The sequence below is a fragment of the Mustela lutreola genome, chromosome 11 (genome assembly GCF_030435805.1).
Source record: "Mustela lutreola isolate mMusLut2 chromosome 11, mMusLut2.pri, whole genome shotgun sequence".
Lineage (NCBI taxonomy): Eukaryota > Metazoa > Chordata > Mammalia > Carnivora > Mustelidae > Mustela > Mustela lutreola.
The window spans coordinates 102,505,485-102,531,071 of NC_081300.1; the positions used below are offsets into that span (position 1 = coordinate 102,505,485).

Consider the following 25,587-nt stretch of genomic DNA (forward strand, 5'->3'; position numbering starts at 1 on the left):
CTCTGATGTGTAATGAAAAATCAATGGTATCGAAAGATTTAATGAGGTTCATAGAGTATGAGTTCTTCAGTATGAATTCTCTGATGTTTAATATGGCTTGAGCAATAACTAAAAGTCTTCCCACATTGCGTATACTTAGAAGCTCTATACTTAGCCTAAGTATCCTGTCATTTGATAAGGGGTGAATGACAGTTAAAGGCCTGTCAATATTCATGGCATTTACAGAGGTTTTCTACCTTGTGAGCTATGTCGTGAATACTGTCTGTTCTGTACATATGGGAATTATCTTCGTAGAGCTTGAGTCCAGCTTGAATTTTCTGATACTGGGTTAGAAATCACTAAAGGTTTTTTCAGATCTAAAATGTTCATAAGTGGGGTGCCTGGGTGGCTCAGTCAGTTGAGTGTCTGCCTTTGGCTTAGGTCATGATTCCAGGATCCTGGGATCAAGCCCCACACCGGGTTCCCTGCCCAGCGGGGAGCCTACTCCCCCCCCACCCCCGACGGTTGTTCTGCCTGCTTGTGCTGTCTCTGTAGAATAAAGAAAATCTTAAAAATTTCTTAAATGTTTATAAGCTTTTTCTCAAGTAAGAATTCTCAGATAAAGACTAAGTTTTGTGTATTGAAAAGCAAAACGCATTTTTTGCTTGGTGCTGAAATGTCTTCTGATTTTCCTTATGCTCTGTATACAGCTTTTACATTCCTAATTCTCTCTGAAACAGGAACATTTACGCTCATAGCTTAAAAGTTGTTCCATTGTTTTTGTTTGTTTGTTTGTTTGTTTGTTTTTAAAGATTTTATTTATTTGACAGATCACAGGTAGGCGGAGAGAGGAGGGGGAAGCAGGCTCCCTACTGAGCAGAGAGCCCAATGCGGGGCTCAATCCCAGGACCCCAGGATCATGAACTGAGCCAAAGGCAGAGGCTTAACCCACTGAGCCACACAGGCGTGCCTATCTAGACATTTTTGATATGTTGCATTTTCATCTTAATTCAAGGTATTTTCTAATTTTCTCTGTGATTTTTTTGAGTTAGGGACTTAATCTGGGGACTTCCTACATTTTTCCTGGAGCTGACTTCTTTCCTTTTTTTTTTTTTTCCCTTTCTAATTTAATTCCACTGTTGTCAGAAAACATACTTTGTATGATTTCAATCCTTGTAAATCCATTGAAACTAATTTTGTGGTCCAAATAGGACCTATTCTGGAGAATGTGCCATGTACACATAAAATTATGCATACTTAATAGTCTTTAAATAGGGGCGCCTGGGTGGCTCAGTGGGTTAAGCCGCTGCCTTCGGCTCAGGTCATGATCTCAGGGTCCTGGGATCGAGCCCCGCGTCGGGCTCTCTGCTCAGCAGGGAGCCTGCTTCCCTCTCTCTCTCTCTCTCTCTCTCTGCCTGCCTCTCCATCTGCTTGTGATTTCTCTCTGTAAAATAAATAAATAAAATCTTTAAAAAAAATAGTCTTTAAATAGTATTGCTAAATAAAAATTAAGCCAAGTAAATTTTTAAAAAAGATTTTATTTATTTGACAGAGATCACAAGTAGGCAGAGAGGCAGGCAGAGAGAGAGGAGGAAGCAGACTCCCCGCCAATCAGAAAGCCCGATGTGGGGCTCGATCCCAGGACCCTGGGATCATGACCCCAGCTGGAGGCAGAGGCTTTAACCCACTGAGCCACTCAGGTGCCCCAAGCCAAGTAAATTTTAAAGATCTAATTGACTTTATTATTTGATTCATGAATCCGGCACCATCCCATCTAGCAGGTAGAAGGGAGCTCCAAAGGACTACAGAAAGGGAAAGGTTTTAAAAACCGGAAGAAGCCATAAATAGAAAAAAGGATTATTTTAGGTGAGGTCACCTCCTTTTCCTTTGAGGGATGAAAGGACCCTGTGACAGATGATCTTATCGGTGCTGACCCGTTAAGATTACATTTCTGGGGGCGCCTGGGTGGCTCAGTGGGTTAAGCCGCTGCCTTCGGCTCAGGTCATGATCTCAGGGTCCTGGGATCAAGCCCCACATCGGGCTCTCTGCTCAGCGGGGAGCCTGCTTCTCTCTCTCTCTCTCTCTCTGCCTGCCTCTCTGCCTACTTGTGATTTCTGTCAAATAAATAATCTTTAAATAAAAAAAAAAAGATTACATTTCTGGGAAGCTGAAACTGCTAGTGTTAGGTTACATATTCTGTCTGGGTTTACAGACTCGAGGCCTTCCCCTAAGTGTCCCCACTTTGGGCCTGTGGTTTTTTCTTTATCAGTGTTCTCTAGATGTCAGGTACTCTGTGGCTTTTCATTTCTCATTAATTTCCTCTAGTTGTTTGCTTTTATCTTTAATATATCCTTTGCCTTCTTTTGGCTTATTTTGTTGGTTTTCCAGTACATTTCTGTGACTTTAATTTGCTCCTTTTTAGTGTTCATTTTTATAATTACTCAAGATTGTGAGATCTTCTGTTATCACTGCTGTTTCTCCCATAAATGCTTATAGTGTTGTCTACACTTTCGTCTTTATTTCCCTATCTCATTGAAATACTTGTTGAGTAGGAAGCTGTTGGGAGGGACGTCTGGGGGGCTCAAGTCATGACCCCAACCTCCTGGGATCGAGTCCTGCCTCGGGTTCCCTGCTCACAGGGGTCTGCCCCTCCTTCTACCTGCTGCTCCCCCTGCTTGTGCTCGCTCTCTGACACATAAGTAAAATCTTAAAGGAAAAAAACGCTGTTTGGAAAAAAGATTTTCAGGCAGATAAGACTTCTAAACTCGTGTTATTTAGAGTTTCATTGCATCGTAATAAGAGAATTGTTTGATCTACTTTGGATCGGCAGTATGTTCCTGTCTTCGGTGTCTTTCCGTCTACCGCAGGGTCTCCTGGACGCGGCGCTGACTGCATCGGCCAGTGCCCTGCTGTGCAGGACCGTCGTGTGACCCTGTGGCCTGCAGCTTGTGGCCTTGCGAGCCTGGGGATCGGACCCCCGTATTGCTTGACCTCAGGCCTCAGCATGTTCGCCCTGGCACTGCGGCTGGAGTGCGGCGAGGCCCGACGGAGGGGACGAGAGGCCGCGTGCGGCGCCTGGCCCCGAGCTGTGGGTCCCTCGAGTCTCCGCGCGTCGGTGCAGGTCAGCCTTCCCGGGAATCCCGGCGGGCCGCAGGCCCCCGCGCAGAGGATTCTGGGAGGTGTAGTTTTCTTTGGGCGCCGTCCCTCGGCTGCCTCGGCGCGTGACGCACTTCCTCTGCGCCGCACCCGCCGCGGTAGTGGGGTGCGCGCCTCCAGGGCTGTTTCCGCCTGGGCGTTCGTGGGCCGAGCGGGCCCGGGGACTTCGGAATTTCTGTGGCTGCGGACCGGGCGGAGGGACAGAGTGAGCCCCCGCCCGGAGCGTCCTGTGCAGACCAGCAGCTGGGCCGGCTGAGCCCCCACGGTAGGTCTGGGGCGTGGTCGGGGCCAGCCTGGACTCGGGGTCTCCGTGTCGGGCCGCTCCGACTGCTCGTGTCCGGGCGCGGAGGCCGTGTCCCTGTGAGGGACTCGGCCCGGGCCCTCCGTCCGTGGGGCGGGAGGTCCCCCGTGGGTGGGCGCGGATGAGGCCCGCAGGGAGACCCTCACGGTTCGGTCCTCTGCTCCGCAGCCTGCAGGGAACAGCGCGGGATGGCCGGCACGTTCCGGACGGCGTCGTGTTGGGTAAGTGGGGTGCTCTCGTCTTTAAACGCTGACGGGGCGCTGCGGGCCGGCACCGCCGTCTCTGCGCCGTCGCCGCCGCGCCCGAACTCGCGTGCCCCCCGCCCCCGCTTCCTTCCCCGTTTCTGATCTCCAGAAACGCCCCTGGTTTCTGCACCCGCCGCGGACCCTGAACCCTGAGGATAGGGAGGGCCCTTGTTAAGGAAGCAGGAAGGAGCAGTTCTGGAGCGGGGGCGGGCGGTGGACCGGCGGGGCTGTGCCAGCGGGGGCGGGGTCAGCAGGGGATGGCTGCGCTCCCGACCTCTTGCACCGGTGCCGATGCACCCCCCGGGAGCACTGTTAGGAGAGGCGCCCAGGACAAGGGCGCAGCTGTGTAGGCGTTGGCTTTGCGGCACCTGCACGGAGTCTGCAGCTCAGGTGGGAGTTCTCACCTGCAAATACCCAGATTAAAGGTCCCTACGCGAGTGGAGGCTCAGGTGTGAGGGAATAGAGCTCTGAGAAGTGGAGGGTTTGTGGCAAAGACAAGGAACGACGCGGTGCGCAAGGCCTGGGGTGCAAGAGAGGTGTAAGTGTGGAGAGTGGCTTTTCCCTGCAAACTTGAGCAAAGGGAACTTCATAAAAGCCGTGACATGAAATCCCTCAGAGAATTATTTCATGAGACAAACAGTATTTCTTGGACTTGGGTATTTATAAGTCTTTTTTTTTTTTTTAAAGATTTTATTTATTAGAGCAAGTGAAAGAGCGCATGCTAGCAGGGGCCGAGGCAGAGAGGGAAGGAGAGGCAGACTCCCTGCCGAGCCGGGGATCCCCACTTGGCACTCAATCCCAGGACCCCGAGATCATGACCTGCGTCCACCGCAGGCACTTAAGGATTGAGCCGCCCCGGTGCTTTGCATATTTATGTTTTAAGCAATTTTTCCGTACCAGAAAGAATGCCGGAATGGTCACTTCCTGAGAGGTGATGGCGTTGTTGCAAACTGGATTGCATAAGGCTGTGGACGGTGGAATGTAAAGAAATGATTAGTGACAGTAAAGACATTTTTTAGGTGATATGATGCTTCAGGTGTGACAAGAAGAGTATGGGTGCCAGAACAAGGCAGTTCACAGAGTGACATGAGTCAGATAATTAACCTTAAAATGAAGGGTCTTTTCATTATTTTCTTTTCTTAAGTAATCTCTATGCCCAGTGTGGGACTCGAACTTACAATCCCGAGATGAAGAGTGGCATGCTCTAACAACTGAGCTGGCCAGGTGCCCTGGGATATTTTTATTCTTTTTTTTGGATATTTTTATTCTTAAAACCATATAAAAAGTACAGTGAGAGAAAACATTGTATTTACAGTAGCAATAAATAAAGATGAAGGAAGTGAGCAGAGTCATACCTCATGAAGAATAAGTAAGTAAACAGACTAAACGAAGACTTTAAAACTGTTGGATAGTATTAGTGGGTACCATCCTTAGCTAGGCATTTCATGTGTATGAAGTTGTTAAAGTCTCATGACCTTATGGGGCAAGTATGTCCCCACTTTACAGGTGAGGAAACTGGGAAGCCTGACCATGACCCCAAATTCGTAAAGGATCCGAGGAGACTAGGGTTGCAGAGCTAGGATTCAAACAAGGCAGTATCTTCAGAGTTGCGCTCTTAATGCCGCTTACATTTTCTGTTTTTTAAAAATACTTTTTTTGATAGAGAACAAGCTAGGGGAGCAGCAGGCAGTGGGAGAGGGAGAAGCAGGCTCCTTACTGAACAGTGAGCCCGACTGTGGGCTGAATCCCAGGACCGTGGGATCATGATCTGTGCCAAGGGCAGACGCTTAACCGACTGAGCCACGCCGGTGGCCCTATGCCTCTTACATTTTTTTTTTTTTGCCTCTTACATTTTAATGTGAATAGCGTTTCCTTGTTTTTGAGTGCACATGTTAATTTAACAAACGTTAATTGATTATTACACCAGGTAATTTTTCTAGGGCATGTTGGGACGGACAAGATTGACAGGGTCCATGACCCCATGCTGGGTATGGGAGATGGTCAGACATACCAGAGGAGCATCGTAAACAGACAGAGACGTGAGTGTTGAAGCACGGGGAAGAGAGCGACTGAGTGGCTGCTTTGCTTAGATTGGCACCCTTGCTTGAGGCGACATTTACTTAGCACCTGAGTGACGACTTGACGATCATGGGATGCTGGGGGTGGTGGCGGAGGGAGCCTTCCAGACTTTTATTTCTAGGGTTGTATTCCAAGCAAGCTGCAGCCGCCTCTGCGGAGAGAAAGCCTGTGGCGGGAGTGGAGAGGGAGGGCCCGGCAGCCGGGCCAGACCAGCAGAGCCCTTGAAGTAGGGGAAGGCTCATACTGGAAGGCCCTAGGAGTTTTTAATTTTACTTCATCTCGAAAGAATTTTGAAACTAGAGAAATCACAAGAATGGTATAAAAAACTCTTGTGCAGCGGTACCTGGGTGGCTCAGTCCATTAAGTGTCTGCCTTTGGCTTGGGTCGTGGTCCTGGGTTCCTGGCATTGAGCCCCACATCAGGCTCTCTGCCCCTTGCCCTGCCTGTGCTCTCTCTGTGTCAAATGATGGGTGAACGTATGGAATCTTTAAAAAAAAAAAATTACTCCTGTGCACTGTGGTATAAAAAACCTCTTTACCCAGAATTGTCAACATTTTAGCATATTCGCTCTATCACTTTCTGTGTGTGTGTGTGTGTGTGTGTGCGCGCGCGTGTGCGTGTGCGCGCGCGCACATTCCGCTCTAACCTGTGTGTGTGCGCGTGCGCGTGTGCATGTGTGTGTGCGCGCGCACATTCCGCTCTAACCTTCCTCCCTTGTTCATTGTTCCAGCCTGCATCGCCTCATCTCTGCCCGCCCGCTCTCGCGCCTGCGCCGCACGCTCTCTCCCCCGGCCGCTCTCGCGCACGCGCCGCACGCTCTCTCCCCCGGCCGCTCTCGCGCACGCGCCGCACGCTCTCTCCCCCGGCCGCTCTCGCGCACGCGCCGCACGCTCTCTCCCCCGGCCGCTCTCGCGCACGCGCCGCACGCTCTCTCTCCCGGCCGGCTCTCGCGCACGCGCCGCACGCTCTCTCCCCCGGCCGCTCGCGCGCACGCGCCGCACGCTCTCTTCCCCGGCCGGCTCTCGCGCACGCGCCGCACGCTCTCTCCCCAGCGCTCCCTCCCTCCCTCCGTTCCTTCTCCTCTTCCTCCTCCTCTTCCTCCTCCTCTCTTTCCCGTCCCTCTCACTTTTGTCCACACGAATGTGTCCGTGTCCGTGTCACAGTGCTTCACCTCTGTTCTGCTCCCCAGAAAAGATCGCCAGCCATGGTTTCTGATGGACCTTTCCCATTGTCTTTCTCTACGTTTTGCGTGTATGACCGTGTGCCCTGGTGGCTGTTTTGCCTCTTAGTATGGAGATGGCCTTATTGCTTTTCCTCTTTAATATAAAGACTTTTAATGGCCTTTCGGAAAACGGGATTCTAAGTAACGCAGCCAAAGCCATTTGGTTATCATTTCCTTCCTCTAATATCAGTAGCAGGCTCCCGATCTCAGGGTTATGAGCCCCAAATTGGCATGGAGCCTGCTTAAAGTTTAAAAAAAAACCTAAAAGTTTGGAAAAGAGGTAGTCAGTAGCTTGGGGGTTTCTGTCCAGATTGTTTCTACAGGAAATAAGATTTTATGTTTCGTTCTTTTCTATGAATTGTGTAGTTTGCCATTTCTTTTACATTTATTTTAGTTTCTTTATGGCAATACGTATAGATGGGCGTTTCCTTTTATAATAGCTCCATTTTATGATCCTGCAGGGCGAATGGGCCACATCTTATTGAACTGTTTCTCCACTCATGGGCATTTAAGCCCGTGGACTCGCCTCCTGGGTCCCACAGCTGGTAGCCACTAGGGCTTCGTGCTTCCTGCTCTCAGGCCTCAGCTTTTGATCTGCTGAAATTTTGTATTCTTTTGAGACACAAATACATTTAAATTTTTAAAAATAACTAATTAAAATTATTTATGAATATTATAGTGATGGTGTGGAATTTTAGGTGTGCTTAATTAAACATTGGAAAAGTTTATTTTTATAATTTTCTTTTAAGGTTTTATTTATCTATTTGACAGAGAGAGAGATCACATGTACCGAGAGGCAGGCAGAGAGAAAGGAGGAAGCAGGCTCCCGGCTGAGCAGAGAGCCTGACGCGGGGCTCAATCCTGGACCCCGAGATCATGACCTGAGCTGAAGGCAGATGCTTTAACCCACTGAGCCACCCAGGTGCCCCGGAAAAGTTTTGTTTTTATGAATTGCATCATTCTGTGTATAATTATTCTACAGTTTGAAAATGTCTCTGTAAGATGAATGTACCATATTCTTATTTAGGTATTCTCTTGTTGGTGGAAATTTAGGTTGTTGATCTTGTCACTGTTACAGACTTTGAAACCATGAACAGCTCTGCACATGTATGGATATATTCCTATCTCTTTTAATTTTTGGTGACATATATGATACTTTTCTGCATTCTCTTAGAACACAGTTAAGTCTTTTTTTTTTTTTTTTTTTTTTTTTTAAGATATTTATTTATTTATTTATTTGACAGAGAGAGAGAGATCACAAGTGGGCAGAGAGGCAGATAGAGAGAAGCAGGCTCCCTGCCAAGCAGAGAGCCTGATGTGGGACTTGATCCCAGGACCCGAAGACCACGACCTGACCCCAAAGCATAGGCTTAACTCACTGAGCCACCCAGGTGCCCCTACAGCCAGCCGTTTATATCCTTAAAATGTTTGGTTTGTTTGGGTTATTACATAAATGGGTTTCAGACTATGTAACGTTGTTTCTGTTTTTCCCCATGCAAAAAAATACATTTGTAGTTGTATCTGTGACGATTTTTTACATATATATCCATTTGTAGCTTCTTTTGGCTTTTTAAAAATTTAATTGAGTTCTAAATAATAGTAAAATGCATAAGCCTTAAGTAGAGTGTTTATATTCTTTTAGGTTCCTGGACCCAATTCCAGCAAGAGGGTTGGGGGTGCAGTTTCCCTACACACAGCATCACGCAGTTCTTGGACACCAGCAGGTTGTCTGAGAATTCAGCTTCATTCTGTCACTGTGTACCCAGAGATGGGGGACACTCTGTTGGGAACCAGCTGCCCTTTGGTGGGGTACCTCTTGGGGCTTTCCAGAGGTTGCATCATTAACATAACAAAAGATACCGTGATCACACTTAGGGAATTCCAAGGGTTTTAGGAGCTCTGAACCAGAAAACCATGGATGAAGACCGAATACATACAAGAAACGTTTTGGACATCTGAATGACCAAATATTCTCTCACACCACAGAATCGGAGCGTGTGCTGAAGGCAGATCAGTGTCAAGAATTCCAGTGGTCTAGCAGGTTCCATTTCTCTCCCTGTCGCCACTCCCCCCACCCCCAGGCCTCACTGCTTTATTTATACTTTTTTACTCCTGATGCAACATCACTAATTTTGCCTTTTTAACTTAACATAATTGGAATTTTACAGTAAAGTATCTGGCTTCTCTTAGCATAGTTTGTGACTGACGTCCAAGTTGTATGATAGACTCTGTTGTATGAGTGTTTTGTTGCAATTTATCTGTATTCTGGTGTTAGCACAGACGCAGTCATCCCCAGGATTGGGCTGCGTCCAGTTATTGGCTGTTACGAGTAACACTGGTATAAACATTTTGTACACGACTTTTTTTTTGTACACGACTTTTTTTTTGTACACGACTTTTGAGGGACATCAGTTCTTGTTTCTGTTGGGCAAACACCAGGACTTCTTGGCCTCAGCACTGTTGACGTTGTGGACTGAGTTACTCTTCGCTGTGGAGGATTGTCTTGTACATCGCAGGACGCAGCGTCCTTGGCCTCTGCCGGTTCGGAGAGCCCCAGCAGCTCTGTCCCCACGTGACCGGCACAGAAGTCTCAGTGCCAGACATTCCCAAGGGCACAGACTTGGCGTATGTCTAGGAGTGATGCGTGTGTGTGTGTTTAAGTTCGGTGAACACGACCAGACACTTTCCCGATGCGCTGAAACGGCTCTGTGCCCCGTCAGCACAGGCCAGCGGTGGTTTGTCCCCTTCTCTTGGAGCATCTTGCCAAGGATGGGTGTCCTGTACTCAGCCGTCATGCTGGGGCTCGCTTAATATGATATCCAGTCTTTATTTCTCAGTGTCTCCTTGGGTTTTTAAAAATAAATTTCTAGTTTCCTTTCAATCTATTGTATACTTCTATACTTTTAAGTATTTGTAATAGTAAGTCTTATGACAGTTGTTTCTAGTGTGTCTGCTAACTTCTGGGTCATCTGTGAGTCTGTGTTGTGTGCTTTTTCCTTGGATTTCTCAGTCTTGTTTTCTTGCCTCTTCACATGTCTCACAAGTTTCTATTTTATACCTACGTTGGTACAGCCACAGAGACCAAAGCTCAGTGTTACCTTCCACCAGAGTGTTTCCCCTTTCCTCTGCCATGCAGATAGGGAGATGACTGATGATGTCGTCAAACAGGCGCCAGGGTGCCACTTTATTGTGGTGCCTCCACCTGCGGTCTCATCGGTAAGGGTGGGGACGGTGACTGCAGGCTCCTCTATACAGTTCTTTGTGCCCTCAGTGCCTTGAGACTGGGAGAATCCGTCCGCCAGGCCAGCCCAGCTCCTGTGCTCACCAGCCTCCTCACACGTACCAGAAGGAAAGCCCGCTGTCCTTGGGGCATCAGAGTCTCCCCTGCCTGTTCTCAGGCTGGACGGATGCCCCCAGCGACAGAAACACCCAGCACTTGACTCACCTGGGAAGAGCTGGGGTTTTTAGAAGGGTTGAGTTTCACCGCATTGCTTTGTTTCATCCAATGAGATGACTGGTTGGCTGTTCTTTGCTGCGCACTGATGTGGCTTATTTCACAGATGGGTTTTTTTGTGTTTTTGTTGTTGTTAATTTTGGATCATGCTTTAATTTTTTAGAGAAATTTTTTTGTCACAGTTTGCTCCGTATGTGTGTGCAGGGCTTGTACTCAGTATTTTTATCCGGATAATTTGATCAAAGTTAATGGTAAATGAGTAAGACCGCAGTTCGTGCTGTAGTTGCCTGGTTTGTCTGGGAGGTTGTGCAAGTCTGTGCCATGCGCCGTAGGGCATCCTGTGGCTTCTGGGCACCTCGTCGGGGGAGACATGATGGGAATTTGATGTCCCTGCGATGTCGGTAGAACTTACTGTCAGGTGCAGTGTGGGCGCGCGGCCTCTCTGGACCGGAGGGTGTCCCTTCGGTTGTACTTCTGTGTGCTTTCTCATCATGGATTAGTCAGTCTTGCTTTTTTTACTTCCTTCTGGGCCAACTTGGGTTCTTTCTACTTTCTTTAAAGATTTTTTTTTTTTAAAGATTTTATTTATTTATTTGACAGACAGAGATCACAGGTAGGCAGAGAAGCAGGCAGAGAGAGAGAGAAGGAAGCAGGCTCCCTGCTGAGCAGAGAGCCCGATGCGGGACTCGATCCCAGGACCCTGAGATCATGACCTGAGCCGAAGGCAGTGGCTTAACCCACTGAGCCACCCAGGCGCCCCCCTTTCTACTTTCTTAAAGAATTTCTATTTCTTCTAAGTTTTAAAATTTGTTGGAATAAATTTTGGTTTTTTATTTTTAAGATTTTATGTATTTATTTGACAGAGAGAGATCACAAGCAGGCAGAGAGGGCGAGAGGAGGAAGCAGGCTCTCCGCCGAGCAGAGAGCCCGATGCGGGGGTCGATCCCAGGACCCTGAGATAATAACTCGAGCCAAAGGCAGAGGCTTACCCCACTGGGCCACCCAGGCGCTCCTGGCACAAATATCTTCAGGTCTGCCACCATGTCTGCTTTAAAAACGTGAATTCAGCACCATGGATTTGGTAGGGAACAGTGTGAGCCTTCTGTCTGGCTTCACACAGCCCTCTTTCCACCACTTTATGATCAGCTGCAGCCCCTCTTATGTCCAAACACCAGGTCTTTTCCAAGGTAAAGTGGTATCTTGTCATTTTATCATTTCTTAAACAGTTAACATGGGAAACTGCTACTCTGTTTGATAGGTTCCTGTTGTTCTTTCTTACGTGTTGCTGACAGAGGTGTCGTGCCCCATCCCCATTCTCCCCGATTCCCTGCGGGTTTGCCGTGTGACTTCGTGCGGGGTGGTTCTTGGCTGCATACAGTAGAACTGCCTCTGTGTTATGATCTCATGTATTTAAAAATCTTTATCTTAGATTTATGGATTCTCTCAGCAATGCTCTTAATAGTTTTCTATTTCTAATTTCTTCACGTCTTTACCATTCTTGACCAATAAAAATTTCTTAATGGTGTCTCTATATTTTATTTTTGTGCTTATCAAGTTCACAATCCAGTAAAAAGCTTAAACTAAGCCTCGCAGTTTCCTCACTGTCTTCTTCCATCCTGTGTCCGTGCTCAGCCGCTTTGGTCTATGTTCACTCTCGTGGCATCTGCCTGAAGCTTTTATACGATCACATGGTGTGATCGTGTTTCTCCTCCGCTGAAAAGTCGCTGATTTGACGCGTGGCCTGGGCGGGATCGGAATGCAGGAAGCCACAGCCTCGTTTCCCTACAACACGGCCTCAGACGTGCTGTCCACTCTGCCGTTCCTTGGCCACTGGGGTTGTCTTAGTGAGCACTCATGAGGTTCTGGTCACTTTTGGGCTTTGGGCCTCCAGTCCACACTCTTAATTCCTCCTCCTCTTCTTCCCCACGCAGGCTGCAGAGGAGAGATGGGGAGCTTGTCCCTTCATTCTCACGTCCTGTGGGGGCTCCTCCTGGGTTGGGAAGCCAGGTGCTTAGACCAGAGAAGCTCCTCTTGTCAGGTGGGTGGTGCTCAGCACCAGGCGGTTGCTTAGGGCGCGAGACATGACCTTACGCTATTTGGCCATATCGTGAATAATTCTCTCACTTACCTCGGCAGACTCCCCCAGAACTGCACTCACTGTCTCTTCCCTCCTGGGTCTCTCTGTCTGCAGCCAGTGCCGTCGCGTCAGGAGCCCATCAGGGGTGCTTAAGTCCAGGAATCTCTACTTCACTTCTCAGCTGCCTTTACAGAATGTTCCAGAAGCCTCCATCTTCAGAAGTTCCCAGAGGGTAACAGATACCAGATTCGTGGTTTACTGAAATCCCTGAACACAGACCAGTTCCTCCTGACTGTGGGCTCAGCGGACACCCAGATGGCTGTCCCGCATGTTCCCTCCCTTCCCCCAGTGGCCTGCTTCAGGGACTTCTGTCCAGCTGCTTCTGCAGCCTTCACTCCCCTCGTTTCTCATCCCTCCGGCACCCGTCCTTGGTAAAGGGCAGCGTCTTACTTCGCTGGACCCTTGCTGTCCTCCTCAACGTCCATCTCCGTGTGCCGGTCATCTCCGGTCAGATGTTGTCTGCTCTGTCTTCACCTGATGCCTGCAGTCCAGCCACTGCGTATCACTCCAGTTTTCCCACCCTGGCTCCAGCTGCCTCCATCGCCCCCAGATCCAGGACCGTCCGTTCTCCACAGCAGTCGGAATGACCTTGGGTGGGAATCAGAGCTCGAGGCCTTGGGGTGGCCTGTCCTCACTTGGAGTGAAATCTCAAGTCCTTACCATACGCTGTGAGCCCCAAAGGCCTGGGCCTTAGTTTTCATGCCTCCTGGAAGGCTCTTCTGCACAAACCTTGGTATCATTCTCCCATCGGTTGGGTTTTTACCCAGGTAGTCCCTTACCAGAGCGCTTCCTGATCACTCCATCCGCCTGCACCTGCCTGCCTGGGCTCTCTCCCCTTACCCTGCCTGAGTCTTGGTAGAGTGCTGTCACCACCTGCTTGTTGGGTGGTTATGTGTTTACTGTCACCTCCCCCTGCAAGGACAGAAACGCACCAAGTCCAGGGACCATGTCCATGGCTGAGCCCCCAGCACGTGGAACAATCCTGGCCCATGGGCGGTGCCTCAGAAATGCTTGTTGAATGATCTCGTGAGGACCTGTAGCTTGTTAGGATTTTCTTTCGGTCCCTGGAGAGGAACTTACTACAAGCATTTTGGGAGGTTCACAGAGCTGTCGGGAGCCTCACTGAGAGGTTGAACAGACAGAACTGCCCCACAACTCGAGGTAGGGACTGCTGCGCCTGGCCCGCCCTCTCTCTGGCATCTGCAGCTCTGTAGCACGGGTCCCGGCTCAGGGTCTGTGCGGGAGTGAGCCCTGGTCGACCTCAGCAATGGGTAATGGGCCCCTTATTTTCTCGAAAGAAGGCTAGGAGTTTATCTGTTTGGCCTTTATTTATTTATTTTTTATTTTTTCTTTCTTTCTTTTTTTTTTTTTTTTTTAAAGATTTTATTTATTTATTTGACAGAGAGATCACAAGTAGGCAGAAAGGCAGGCAGAGAGAGAAGGGGAAGCAGGCTCCCTGCTGAGCAGAGAGCCCGATGCGGGACTCAATCCCAGGACCCTGAGATCATGACCTGAGCTGAAGGCAGAGGCTTTAACCCACCGAGCCACCCAGGCACCCCTCTTTTTTAAAATATATATATATTTATTTATTTGACAGAGAGATCACAAGTAGGCAGAGAGATAGACAGAGAGAGATGGGGAGAAGCAGGCTCCCCACTGAGCAGAGAGCCTGATGTGGGACTCGATCCCAGGACCCTGGAATCATGACCTGAGCCGAAGGCAGGGGCTTAAACCACTGAGCCACCCAGGCACCCAATTTTATTTTTTTTTCTAATCGTGCCAAGTTCTCACTCTGTGTAAGACTCAAGGTGGGTTGAGCACCTGTCAAGATGACAGTTCAGAGAGTCACACCTTCCCATGTGTTTAGAATTGTTCTCTCCATTTCTGGGCAAAATATATCCTGGATAATTTTTTTCTAAAATTTTAAAGATTTTATTTATTTATTTATTTGACAGAGATCACAAGTAGGCAGAGAGGCAGGCAGAGAGAGAGAGGAGGAAGCAGGCTCCCCGCTGAGCAGAGAGCCCAATGCAGGGCTTGATTCCAGGGCCCTGAGATCATGACCTGAGCTGAAGGCAGAGGCTTAACCCACTGAGCCACCCAGGCGCCCCAAGATAATTTTTTTCTTAATCAAAGACTTGTAACACCTGTTTTGTCTCCGTGTATAGTTGTTTGTTTCCCTCTATAAGACTGGAAGCTTCTTTTCATCTTATTCCATTCTGTTCTATTTTCTGAGACGTTCCCTGAACAAGAGCATGGGGAGGGGCAGGGGAGAGAGAACCAGACTCCCCACTGAACAGGGAGCCTGACATGGGGCTCCATCCCAGGACCCCGAGATCACGACCTGAGCCGAAGGCAGATGCTCAACCAACTGAGCCACCCAGGCATCCCAAGACTGGAAGCTTCTTGAGGGCAGAAGTTGGTTGTGTTCATCCTGAAGTCTTCAGGACCAAAAACAATATGTGGCACATGGAAGCTCAGAAGTTTTTCCCTTTAAAGAGCGAGTGAGTGAGAGAATGAGCAGGAGGAGGGATCGGGGGAAGAGGGAGAGGCCAGCTCCAGGCTGAGCAGGGAGCCCAGCAGAGGGCTCATCCCAGGGTTCTGTGATCGTGACCTGAGCCAAGGGCAGGTGCTTAACTGACTGAGCCACCCAGGTGCGCTGGTTTTTGTTTTGTTTTTGTTTTCATTCTGGAAGTCAGTGCTTACCTGGGCACAGGAGCCATTCCAGAGGAACATTTCTCCTTTCTCAGTTACTGTACATCTGTTCCGTGTCACCTAACGTGATTGTATCCGATTGAATGGGATGTATATTATTCCAGGAATTATTGTCATTCAAGGATATATCTATGGAGTTCACCTGGGAAGAGTGGCAGTTGCTGGACTCGACGCAGAAGTACCTGTACAGGGACGTGATCCTGGAGAACTATAGCCACCTGGTGTCTTTGGGTAAGTGCGGCTTCTCTGCGATGTCAGGCTGCGCGTTTCGAATTGGCACCCTTGTTCTTTTGTTGGTCTGTCCCGAGGTCTCCGGAGTACTTCACGGGTATGGGCTTGAGCGTCAGAGAGCAAAGACTCCGGCTGCCTGTATGGCCCTCATCCTCGCCGCGGTCTTTCCGCCACGTGCGAGCGAGCAGTTTCAGCGTGTAGTTCTGGGCCCCGCAGTGCCCAGCAGCCTGGCCCACATCCTTTATGGTTTTCCACCAACAGGGTATCATGGTACCAAACCCGATTTAATCTTCAAGTTGGAGCAAGGAGAGGAGCCATGGATAATAAATGCCCGAGTTTCCCGTCCGAGCTGTCCAGGTGGGTGCGCGGGGACCAGGAAGCCGGGCTGTGGGCGTGGAGCTCCGGCAGGGCTGCGGAAGGTCGGCGGCCCCGCCCTTGGACCCGGGGCCGCGATGTCGGAGCCGCTGCTCGGGGGACGGGAGGACCGGGCTCGGCCCACGCCTGCGCTGTCCTCTCCGCGGCCTGAGCGGACGGCGCGCCCGTGCGACCCGCGCTCTGCCAGGATGTCCCTTCGGGGTTCCTTGCTTTCCTTCGCGAGGTCACGGGTGGCGTCGGCCGGCCACGCCTCCGGAGTTGGTCGCCGCCGCCGTCGCGTGGCTCGCGCTGTCCCCGACCCTTGCACCGACCCCGCTCGCCTCCGCGGGGCGACGCCGCGTCTTCCCGCCCTGCGCGCCGCAGACCGCGCTGCCTCCTTCCCACCGACGTCAGACTCTGGCTTTCTCGGGCCCTTCGCGGACGCTTCGGAAACGGTCGCCCGCTGCGTTCCCGCCCCCTGTTGCGCGCGGGGACTGCCCCCCGCAGAGGCGCTCTTCCCGCATCGCCCGCCTCCCTCCCGCCGGCCGCCGACGGCTCTTCCGCCGAGCGTTCCCCCGCCCCGCGGTGACCACCACCCCACCGCCCACCCCGCGCCCTCGGCCTCGGCGCTCTGCTCCGGTTACTCCTCGCGGAGGGCCCCGGGCCGCCCCACTCTTCGCTCGCAGGAGCTCTTCGTCTCCGGCTTCCCCGGGTTCCTCGCGCGGCTCCCGGCTCGGCGCTGCGGCGGGGCTTAGGACCGCTGCGGCCTGGCCACGGTTCCGGCCTCGGAGCGCCTGTCCCTCGGTGTCACCCGACCGGATGCTGTTCTCTCGGGCGCGGGCGCTCGAGCTCTTGGTCTTCTCCGTAGCTGTTCCCGCCGCGTTTATTTTCATAAGCATCTGTCGCCGGGCTGAGAAAACAACGTGTCTTAGGTTCTGATTCAGCCGGAGTTAGGAATCGGGAGTTTATAGTCTCAGGTCACCGTTGTCTCCCGCGGGACGCCGCTGCACAGCGGCCGAATTCAGAAGCTTAGTGATGCCAGGAGCGCCTGGTGGCTCAGTTTTGATGTCGGCTCAGGTCATGACCTCAGGGTCCCGGGATGGGGCCCGGCTCTGGGCTTGCACTCGGGGCGGGCTGCTGGAGCCTCCCGCTCGGCTCCGCGTGCTAGGTGTGTGCGGCCGTAGCTAGCTGACCTCCTTCCGGCAGCCGGGCAGGCCGCTTGGTGATGTCAGCGGCCCATGCCGCCTTTTCCTCACCCCGGGTGCTCTGCTTTTCTTTTCCTTTGTCCTGGGGGTTCCTCCCTGCCAGGCGTCACACACGGACACCGTGGACTCAGGGATAAGTCCCGTTTCTTTCCCCACGCTCCCTTTCACCCGTCCCCAACGGGGTCTCAGAAGCCTGCGGGCATGTTGTCTTACAGCTGACCTGCCGGCGCCTGAGCTGGCCGCGAGGCGGGAAGGGGTCCTGGGGGAGCACAGGGACTGTCGGCACCGGCCAGGCCTGGTGCACGGAAGGAGGAAGCTCCCGTAGCTGTGCGGCACGCGCTGTGAGTCCTGCCTCGGAGTGTGCCGCCCGCAGGCCCTTCTCTCCACCTGCGCAGCTTCAGGAATGCGGGTGTCCGCGCGTGCGCTCATCGTCCCCTCATCGTCCCCTCATCGTCCCCTCCCGGCCGGGGCGGCACGTGTTCTCGTCCTGGACCTGAGTCCACTTGCGAGCCCAGGATTTCTTGAGACGCGTGTGGTGCCTTCAGACTGGAGTGGCTGCGGCCGCACGGTCCGAACGGACGTGGGGTTACAAGACCCCTGGTCTCTGCGTGCAGTAGCGCGAAGGGTTCAGAAGCCGTCAGGGAAGCTCCTCTGCAGAGGGGCGGAGGCCGGGTAGCGGCCCCCACCGGCCCATCGCACACTCTCCTCGTTCACAAAGAAAGTCAAAGACGACTTCCTGCCCTAACACTGGCATACTTTCCTCTTCACTCCAGTCTTTTCTTTTTGTCCTGCATGGCCAGGGATAAGGTGACGCCCAGGGAGGCGGTCCCGTCTGCTGGTGCAGATTTGGGCGTGTTTGGGGCTACAGAATCATAGGCTCTTGTCCCACCAGGCTTAGGTTTCCTTCAGAACCTAACAAGCGGGGATGCCTGGGCGGCTCAGTCGGTTGAGGGGCTGCCTTTGTCTCAGGTGGTGACCCGAGGGTCCTGGGATCAAACCCGGCTTTGGGCTGCTCAGTGGGGCGTCCGCTCCTCCCTCTGCCTGCCCACTCATGCTCTCTCTCGCTATCTCTGTCTCTCTTTCTCAAGGAAATAAATACATTATTTTTAAAAAGTACCCAACAAGCTTCCAGTCTGTCTTCTTTTTTTCCGAGTAATTCTGTGAAGCCAGTACCAACTACCGAAAGTTGTCTGAACATATATTCAAGCCTGAGAAGTCTTCTGGCCGCTGGTCTTGGTATTCTCACCCCTGTCCTTGAGAGGCCCTGCTTTGAGGCACAAACCATAATGTGAACTGTTGCCACATGAGTGGGGAGAGAGGGTTTATTGGGAGGTCCCAGGAGGCAGGAGATCCCCTGGTGGCCCCCCAGGACAGCTGTAGTGACACGATGAGGCTGTCCTCTGACGAGTGCGTCTTTCCTGGTGCCCTGCGGGCCTCACACTCAGCATCATGTTCCTGTTGGGCTCACGTGTCCTCTGCTCACCTTCCCTGGAAGGTCTCGTCATTCATGGTGTTTAAGACCTTTTACGTGTTGTTGACTCTTGCTTTTCCCTGAGCACTGAACTTCGGTCTGCTGCCTACGTGCTGTCTCCTCTCCATTTGGGTATTTGCTGGGATCTCTAGTGTATCAGATCCCAAATAAAGTCCTTCATTTTTCCTCCAAACATTTTCTCTTTCAGAGAACAGCACCTCCTGTTTCTCAAGCCTAAAATCTGGAGTTCTTGAAGCTCCCCCTCGCTCTCCTCACCCTTCACCAGTCCTTTAGAGTTCCTTGGTTCTCTCCAGATGGGTGCCACATGCGCTCAGCTCCGGAATTTAATCCAAACCGCTAGGACCTTCCCGCACTACTGTAAGGGCTTTCTTGTCCATCTCTCAGCCCTTCTTCTAATCGTTTTCTACATAACAGCCAGACATCTTTAGAAAGCACAACACGAGGGGCGCCTGGGTGACTCAGTGGGTTAAAGCCTCTGCCTTCGACTCAGGTCATGATCTCAGGGTCCTGGGATCGACCCCCGCATTGGGCTCCCTGTTCAGTGAAGACCCTGCTTCTCCCTCTGCCCCTCCCCCCTGCTCGTGTGTGTGTGCGTGCTCTTTCTCTCTCTCAGAAATAAGTAAATAAAATCTTAAAAAAAAAAACAACAACTCTAAAAGGGGTGCCTGGGTGGCTCAGTGGGTTAAGCCTCTACCTTCGGCTCAGGTCATGGTCTCTGGGATGTGGAATTGAGCCTCACCTCCGGCTCTCTGCTCAGCGGGGAGCCTGCTTCTCCTTCTCCCTCTGCCTGTGTCTCTGCCTACTTGTCTCTCTTTCTTTCTGTCAAATAAATAAATTTTTAAAAGTCTTTAAAAAAACAAAAAAAAAAAACTAGAAAAGCACAACATGAATCAAGATGTCCTCTAATTAAAACTCTTTGGGGGGGCGCCTGGGTGGCTCAGTGGGTTAAGCCACTGCCTTCGGCTCAGGTCATGATCTCAGGGTCCTGGGATCAAGTCCCGCATCGGGCTCTCTCTCTCAGCAGGGAGCCTGCTTCCTCCTCTCTCTCTCTCTGCCTGCCTCTCTGCCTACTTGTGATCTCTCTCTGTCAAATAAATAAATAAAATCTTTAAAAAAAAAAAAAAAAAAAAAAACTCTTTGGGTAAGATGAAAACTTGTTGCCTGCCTATTTGGTTCTTGCCTCACTCTGTTCACTCAGTGGGTTTTATTTATCCCAGGCTTTTTTCAAAATATTTTTCTTTATCTTTTCTTTAAAGATTTTATTTATTTATTTATTCATTTAAAGATTTTATTTATTTATTTTATAGAGACAGATCACAAGTAGGCAGAGAGGCAGGCAGAGAGAGAGAGAGAGAAGCAGGCTCCCCGCTGAGCAGAGAGCCCGATGCGGGACTCGATCCCAGGACCCTGAGATCATGACCCGAGCCGAAGGCAGAGGCTTAACCCACTGAGCCACCCAGGTGCCCAATATTTTTCTTTTTTTAAACTTGTATGCTTCATACCTAATGTGGAGCTCGAACTCATGACCCTGACAACAGGACTCACAGGCTGCAGTCTGCACTGACTGAGCCAGTGAGGTGTCCCGTTTTTTCTGTTTCTTAACTGTTCCAAACAGGTGTTCCCTTCTCAATAACTTTTGTCTTTTTATTAAAGATTATTTTTACTTTTATTTATTTGACAGAGAGATCACAAGCAGGCAGAGAGGCAGGCAGAGAGAGAGGAGGAAGCAGGCTCCCCACGGAGTAGAGAGCAGGATGTGGGGCTCCATCCCAGGACCCTGGGATCATGACCCGAGCCAAAGGCAGAGGCTTTAACCCACTGAGCCACCCAGGTGCCCAATATTTTTCTTTTTTTAAACTTGTATGCTTCGGGGGCGCCTGGGTGGCTCAGTGGGTTAAGCCGCTGCCTTCGGCTCAGGTCATGGTCTCAGAGTCCTGGGATCGAGTCCCGCATCGGGCTCTCTGCTCAGCAGGGAGCCTGTTTCCTCCTCTCTCTCTGCCTGCCTCTCTGCCTACCTGTGATCTCTCTCTGTCAAATAAATAAATAAAATCTTTAAAAAAAAAAAATAAATAAATAAACTTGTATGCTTCATACCTAATGTGGAGCTCGAACTCATGACCCTGACAACAGGACTCACAGGCTGCAGTCTGCACTGACTGAGCCAGTGAGGTGTCCCGTTTTTTCTGTTTCTTAACTGTTCCAAACAGGTGTTCCCTTCTCAATAACTTTTGTCTTTTTATTAAAGATTATTTTTACTTTTATTTATTTGACAGAGAGATCACAAGCAGGCAGAGAGGCAGGCAGAGAGAGAGGAGGAAGCAGGCTCCCCACGGAGTAGAGAGCAGGATGTGGGGCTCCATCCCAGGACCCTGGGATCATGATCCGAGCCAAAGGCAGAGGCTTTAACCCACTGAGCCACCCAGGTGCCCCCTTCTCAAGAACTTTTTATGTGCTTTTCCATCTGTTTGGAATGCTCTTGCCCCTAATTTTCCTATGGCTTATTCAGTCTTACTTCTAATGTCTCATTGTACCTATCCGAATGTTACACGCTGGTTACCCTGTATCCTCTGAATTCACTTTTTGAGTAAGCTGCTGTAATAATAATAACATTCAGATACAAGATTAATGGTATTGGCTCCTAAGTGCAAGCTGAGTTTTTCTTCTTTTTTTTTGTTTTTATTTTTTTAAAGATTTATTTATTTATTTGACAGAGAGTGCACAAGCAGGGGGAGCGGCAGGCAGAGGGGCAGGAAGAAGCAGGCTTCCCGCTGAGCAGGGAGCCCCATGTGGGGCTTGATCCCAGGACCCCTGGATCTTCAGCTGAGCTGAAGGCAGGCACTTAACCTACTGAGCCCCACCACGCCATGTGCCCCTAGGCTAAGTTTTTTAAGCCTCTTGTTCTCTTTTTTCTTTTTCTTTTTTTTTTTTATTAGCGAGAGAGCATGGTGGGGATGTTGACGGTGGGAGGGAGCAGAGGGAGAGACTCTCAGGCACAAACACAAGCCCAACGTGGGCTCCACTCACCTGAGCTGAAAACCAGAGTCAGCGCTCAGCACACTGAGGCCCCCCCGGGTGGCCCTAAGCTTCTGTTTTAAAAACCGCTTTTGATCACTGTTAATTTGCCATCCATTTCCGTAATGGGATTTTGTTTGACGCGGTTCTGCATGCTCCAAAGCTCGGATACATGGCACGTCTGGGCTTGGCCAGTATTTCTTTGGAACCAGTGTCTGAGGTCTGTTATTTAGAAAAAAAAAAAAAAGCTCATTACTTGGCAGTTCTGTAGCTCTCTAATTCCACATCAGCTACATCGACAATTAAAATATATATATGCATATATATTTATTTTTCCTAGAAGGTTGGAAAGAATGGTGCCAGGAAAATGAAGACGAGTTCGAATACGTTGAGAGAAGTTTCGCTTGTGCTGCGTTTGGAAGACGTCGTCTGAGCAGAACCCGTGTTCCTTCAGGACAGAGAATCCATAAGTATAGCACACATGGAAGACGGCTGACCCAAAGCTCAGCTTCAGCCAAAAGCTGTCTGAGAAAAAACCCTGACAAGTTCCACGGATATGAAGAATCCTATTTTCTCAAGCATCAGAGAGCTCATAGTATAGAAAAAAACTGTGTGTGTAACGAATGTGGGAAGGCTTTTCGTTGTAGATCCCAGCTGATTGTGCATCTCAGAATTCACACGGGAGAGAGGCCTTACGAGTGCACCAAGTGTGAAAGGGCGTTCAGTGCCAAGTCCAACCTGAACGCTCACCAGCGGGTGCACACGGGAGAAAAGCCCTACTCCTGCGGGGAGTGCGGGAAGGTCTTCTCCTTCAGGTCCCAGCTCATCGTCCATCAGGAAGTTCACACGGGAGGGAAGCCTTACGGCTGCAGCGAGTGTGGGAAAGCCTACAGCTGGAAATCACAGCTGCTTTTACACCAGCGAAGCCACACGGGCGTGAAGCCGTACGAGTGTGGCGAGTGTGGGAAAGCCTTCAGTTTGAAGTCGCCATTCGTCGTACACCAGAGGACGCACACGGGGGTGAAGCCCCATAAATGCAGCGAGTGTGGGAAAGCCTTCAGGAGTAAGTCCTACCTCCTGGTTCACATCCGAATGCACACAGGGGAGAAACCCTATCAGTGCAGCGACTGTGGGAAAGCCTTCAACATGAAGACGCAGCTCGTCGTCCACCAGGGAATCCACACGGGAAACAATCCTTACCAGTGCGGCGAATGCGGGAAGGCCTTCGGCCGGAAGGAGCAGCTCACCGCACATCTGAGAGCGCACGCGGGCGAGAAGCCGTACGGGTGCGGCGAGTGTGGGAAGGCTTTCAGCAGCAAGTCATACCTCGTCATACACAGGAGGACGCACACGGGAGAGAGGCCGTACGAGTGTAGCTTCTGTGAGAGAGCCTTTTGTGGGAAATCCCAGCTCATCATACACCAGAGGACTCACTCGACGGAGAAACCCTATGAGTGCAGCGAATGTGAGAAAGCCTATCCCAGGAAGGCGTCGCTTCAGATCCACCAGAAAACTCACTCAGGAGAAAAACCTTTCAAGTGTGGTGAATGTGGGAAGGCCTTCACTCAGAAGTCGTCCCTCAGTGAGCATCAGAGAGTTCACACAGGAGAGAAGCCTTGGAAATGCTCTGAATGTGGGAAATCCTTCTGTTGGAACTCAGGGCTTCGTATACATCGAAAAACTCACAAGTGAGAAATTAGAATGAAGGAGATGTTAGCAACTTTGTCACGGATGTTGACCCTCAGGGGACTTCCGGTGATAATGGAGATGGGATGCAGCAGCAGGAAGTCCTGGACATACACTCCTGTCAGCCAAGTCAGAGAGAGACCATCGTGTTTGGAGTGTGGGGGCAGAAGCTTTTCGAAATAAGTCCTACGAGACTCTGCAGATGAGAACGAAGGAATGAGGAGTAAGTATGAAGGCCAGCGCCATCATGGTAGAGATGAAATCCGGAGAATTCGTATTTAAAACTTCCCAAATTTAATAAACGAGGAAAGCATTTTCCCATAGGAAATGTGTTATGTGTGGGGAGTTACATTCCAGATTTGAAGCTACTTGAAAAACCATTCCAGGTTTTTTCAGGATGGAGTATAAAGTTGTTTTTTATTTTAATATGTAAATAAAGCAGTGGTCAGGAAAACATCAAGGAACATATTCTGAAGGTTAAAGGACATTTACTGTGACTTTCCTAAGTCACACTGAATAGCATTTTTAAAAATTTTGGTATTTTATTTTTTAATGTAACTTGTCATACATATATTTGGTAGCTTATGGAATAACATCCCCTAATATTCTCCATATTAAATGCTAAATATCAGTTTTGTCTCTTTATTTCTTAGCAACTAAAGTGATGTGGCATTTAATAAATGGAACGAATCTGCTCCCCAAATGAGTTTACTTACTCGGCAGTCTGCGGGAGTGGGTCTGGCGGTTACCACGGGGCTGTGTGAAGAGCAGGGAGAGACTGTTTTAGCCTTTCAGAGTGTGTTCTCCGCTGACTGGCGGGAGCTCCCTAGTCTCCTCTGGCTGGGCGTCTCTGGTGTGTGCGTGCCCGGGTTGGTGTCTCTCGGCGCCTGTCCCGCCAGCTACTGGTGACCCACTGCCGGGTCGGGGCGCCTCGTTCCTCGATCCTGAGTCTCTGACTCAGCCTGTGAACCAGAGGGGACCTGTGGGCCTCACTTACTCTAGCCTCGGCTCGGAGGTCCTGCTGGATTGGTTTCCCAGACTAAGTCTGGGTGTGGTCCCTCCTTGAATCTGATTTTCTGCCTCTCTTCAGTAAAAATGGTTTTTTTCTGCTCAAGTTAAGGAGAGTGAATTTCTATCTCATATCACTGAAGGGCTTTAGTTAGTAAATTGCTGCTGGGAGTAGTGAGTAAGTCACAAAAGAGGGCTTTTTTCCTGAGGCAAGAAGAAAACCAGATTCTTGTTTACAGTGTGGAAACTTTAGCCCAGAGTGTGAAGTGTTATTGCTCGTTTCCACCAAGAACCTTGTGGCTCCTGATCATCAGATTCTGGGAACACTGAGGGCTGCTGTTGCCATAGGAGAGTTAATTTATGAGGAAATCGGGGACAGGAGATGCGATGGCTACTTTCGTCCTGTTAGCTCTTAATCACAACAATCAGACTTGAGGCCTTGAACACCCAGCAAGGAAGAGCATTTTCTGTGACGTTGCGGAATTCAGCCACCACTTCATGTGCTTGCTAATCCCTTATAGGAGCCTGTATTGGTCTAGAAAAAGTAGACTCTTTAATAATTATTTTTTTTAAGATTTATTCATTTGCAAGAGAGAGAGGGAGCATGAGCAGGGGGAGGGGCAAAGGCAGAGGGAGAAGCAGGCTCCCCGCTGAGCAGGGAGCCGGATGCGGGGCTCTGTCCCAGGACCCTGGATCATGACCTGAGCCGAAGGCAGACGCTTAACGGACTGAGCCGCCCAGATGTCCCTAATCTTTTTTGAAGGACATAATCCAATGTGTAAGTTTGCCTTCTTGCTCCCCCCTCCATGTCCTTTTCACATGCAGAATACATTCTCCCCACCCGACTCCCCCGGAAGTCTTAATTCACCCAGGGGTCAACTCTGAAGTCTCTCAGTACCATCTACATCAGTTGTGGGTGAGATGGGGCACGCGGCGTCGGGGCAGTATTCCTCTCTGTTTCAGAATGTGTGAAACCAGACCGTTACCTGCTTCCAAGATCCAATGATGAGGCAGACATGAAATAGACTACCCTGTCCTAAAAGGGAGAAATCAGGAAAAACAGTTGGGAGTCCCACGCAAGTTAAAACCTCACAGGGCAAATTCCATTAGACTTTAAGGCCTGGGAGTAATTCTCTTTGGCCCAGTGCTTTGTCCTCTGAGCCCACCTGGGTGGTGGCCATGCCCGTCGTCCCTGGATGCTGGACAAGCCTCTGGAATTTGAAAAGATGGCTTCACGCTCTGAGACCGAGGAGGTGGCTCTACTCCCAGGGTCGCTCTTCCTTTGTCTTTAAGGATGACCCACGTGCCCAT

General features: G+C 50.4%; 2 protein-coding genes across 8 annotated transcripts in view; both read left to right on the plus strand.

Moving 5' to 3' along the window:
• The first annotated feature begins 3,267 nt into the window (after positions 1-3,267).
• ZNF26 (zinc finger protein 26) lies at positions 3,268-23,971 on the plus strand. Of its 6 annotated transcripts, none has more exons than XM_059139965.1 (7): positions 3,268-3,400; positions 3,605-3,657; positions 5,609-5,720; positions 12,368-12,474; positions 15,393-15,519; positions 15,781-15,876; positions 21,923-23,971. In XM_059139965.1, the coding sequence occupies exons 2-7, from the start codon at positions 3,625-3,627 to the stop codon at positions 23,272-23,274; spliced, it is 1,827 nt and encodes a 608-aa protein (XP_058995948.1). In that variant the 5' UTR covers positions 3,268-3,400; positions 3,605-3,624; the 3' UTR covers positions 23,275-23,971. The 6 variants fall into 6 exon arrangements, with proteins under 6 accessions (XP_058995948.1, XP_058995951.1, XP_058995949.1 ...); XM_059139966.1 differs by having other exon boundaries at positions 3,314-3,400; positions 5,622-5,720; XM_059139967.1 differs by lacking the exon at positions 5,609-5,720 and having other exon boundaries at positions 3,315-3,400.
• The window catches only part of ZNF84 (zinc finger protein 84), a 70,828-nt gene continuing 48,568 nt past the window's right edge, over positions 3,328-25,587 (plus strand). The window contains exons 1-2 of one of the 2 annotated variants that reach the window (XM_059139963.1): positions 3,328-3,400; positions 3,605-3,657. The gene's annotated coding sequence lies outside the window, so the exon portion shown is untranslated. Of the gene's footprint in view, positions 3,401-3,604; positions 3,658-15,494; positions 15,520-15,780; positions 15,877-25,587 lie in introns of those variants that run through there. The other variant, XM_059139959.1, reaches the window with a different exon arrangement.

What these genes read in the sequence shown, in the direction of transcription:
- ZNF26 (XM_059139965.1), top strand. Translation starts at nt 3,625, where the DNA reads ATGGCCGGCACGTTCCGGACGGCGTCGTGTTGG. An exon ending in TAGCCACCTGGTGTCTTTGG is followed by an intron (nt 15,520 to 15,780) that starts GTAAGTGCGGCT and finishes TTCCACCAACAG; the next exon opens with GGTATCATGGTACCAAACCC. An exon ending in TTCCCGTCCGAGCTGTCCAG is followed by an intron (nt 15,877 to 21,922) that starts GTGGGTGCGCGG and finishes TATTTTTCCTAG; the next exon opens with AAGGTTGGAAAGAATGGTGC.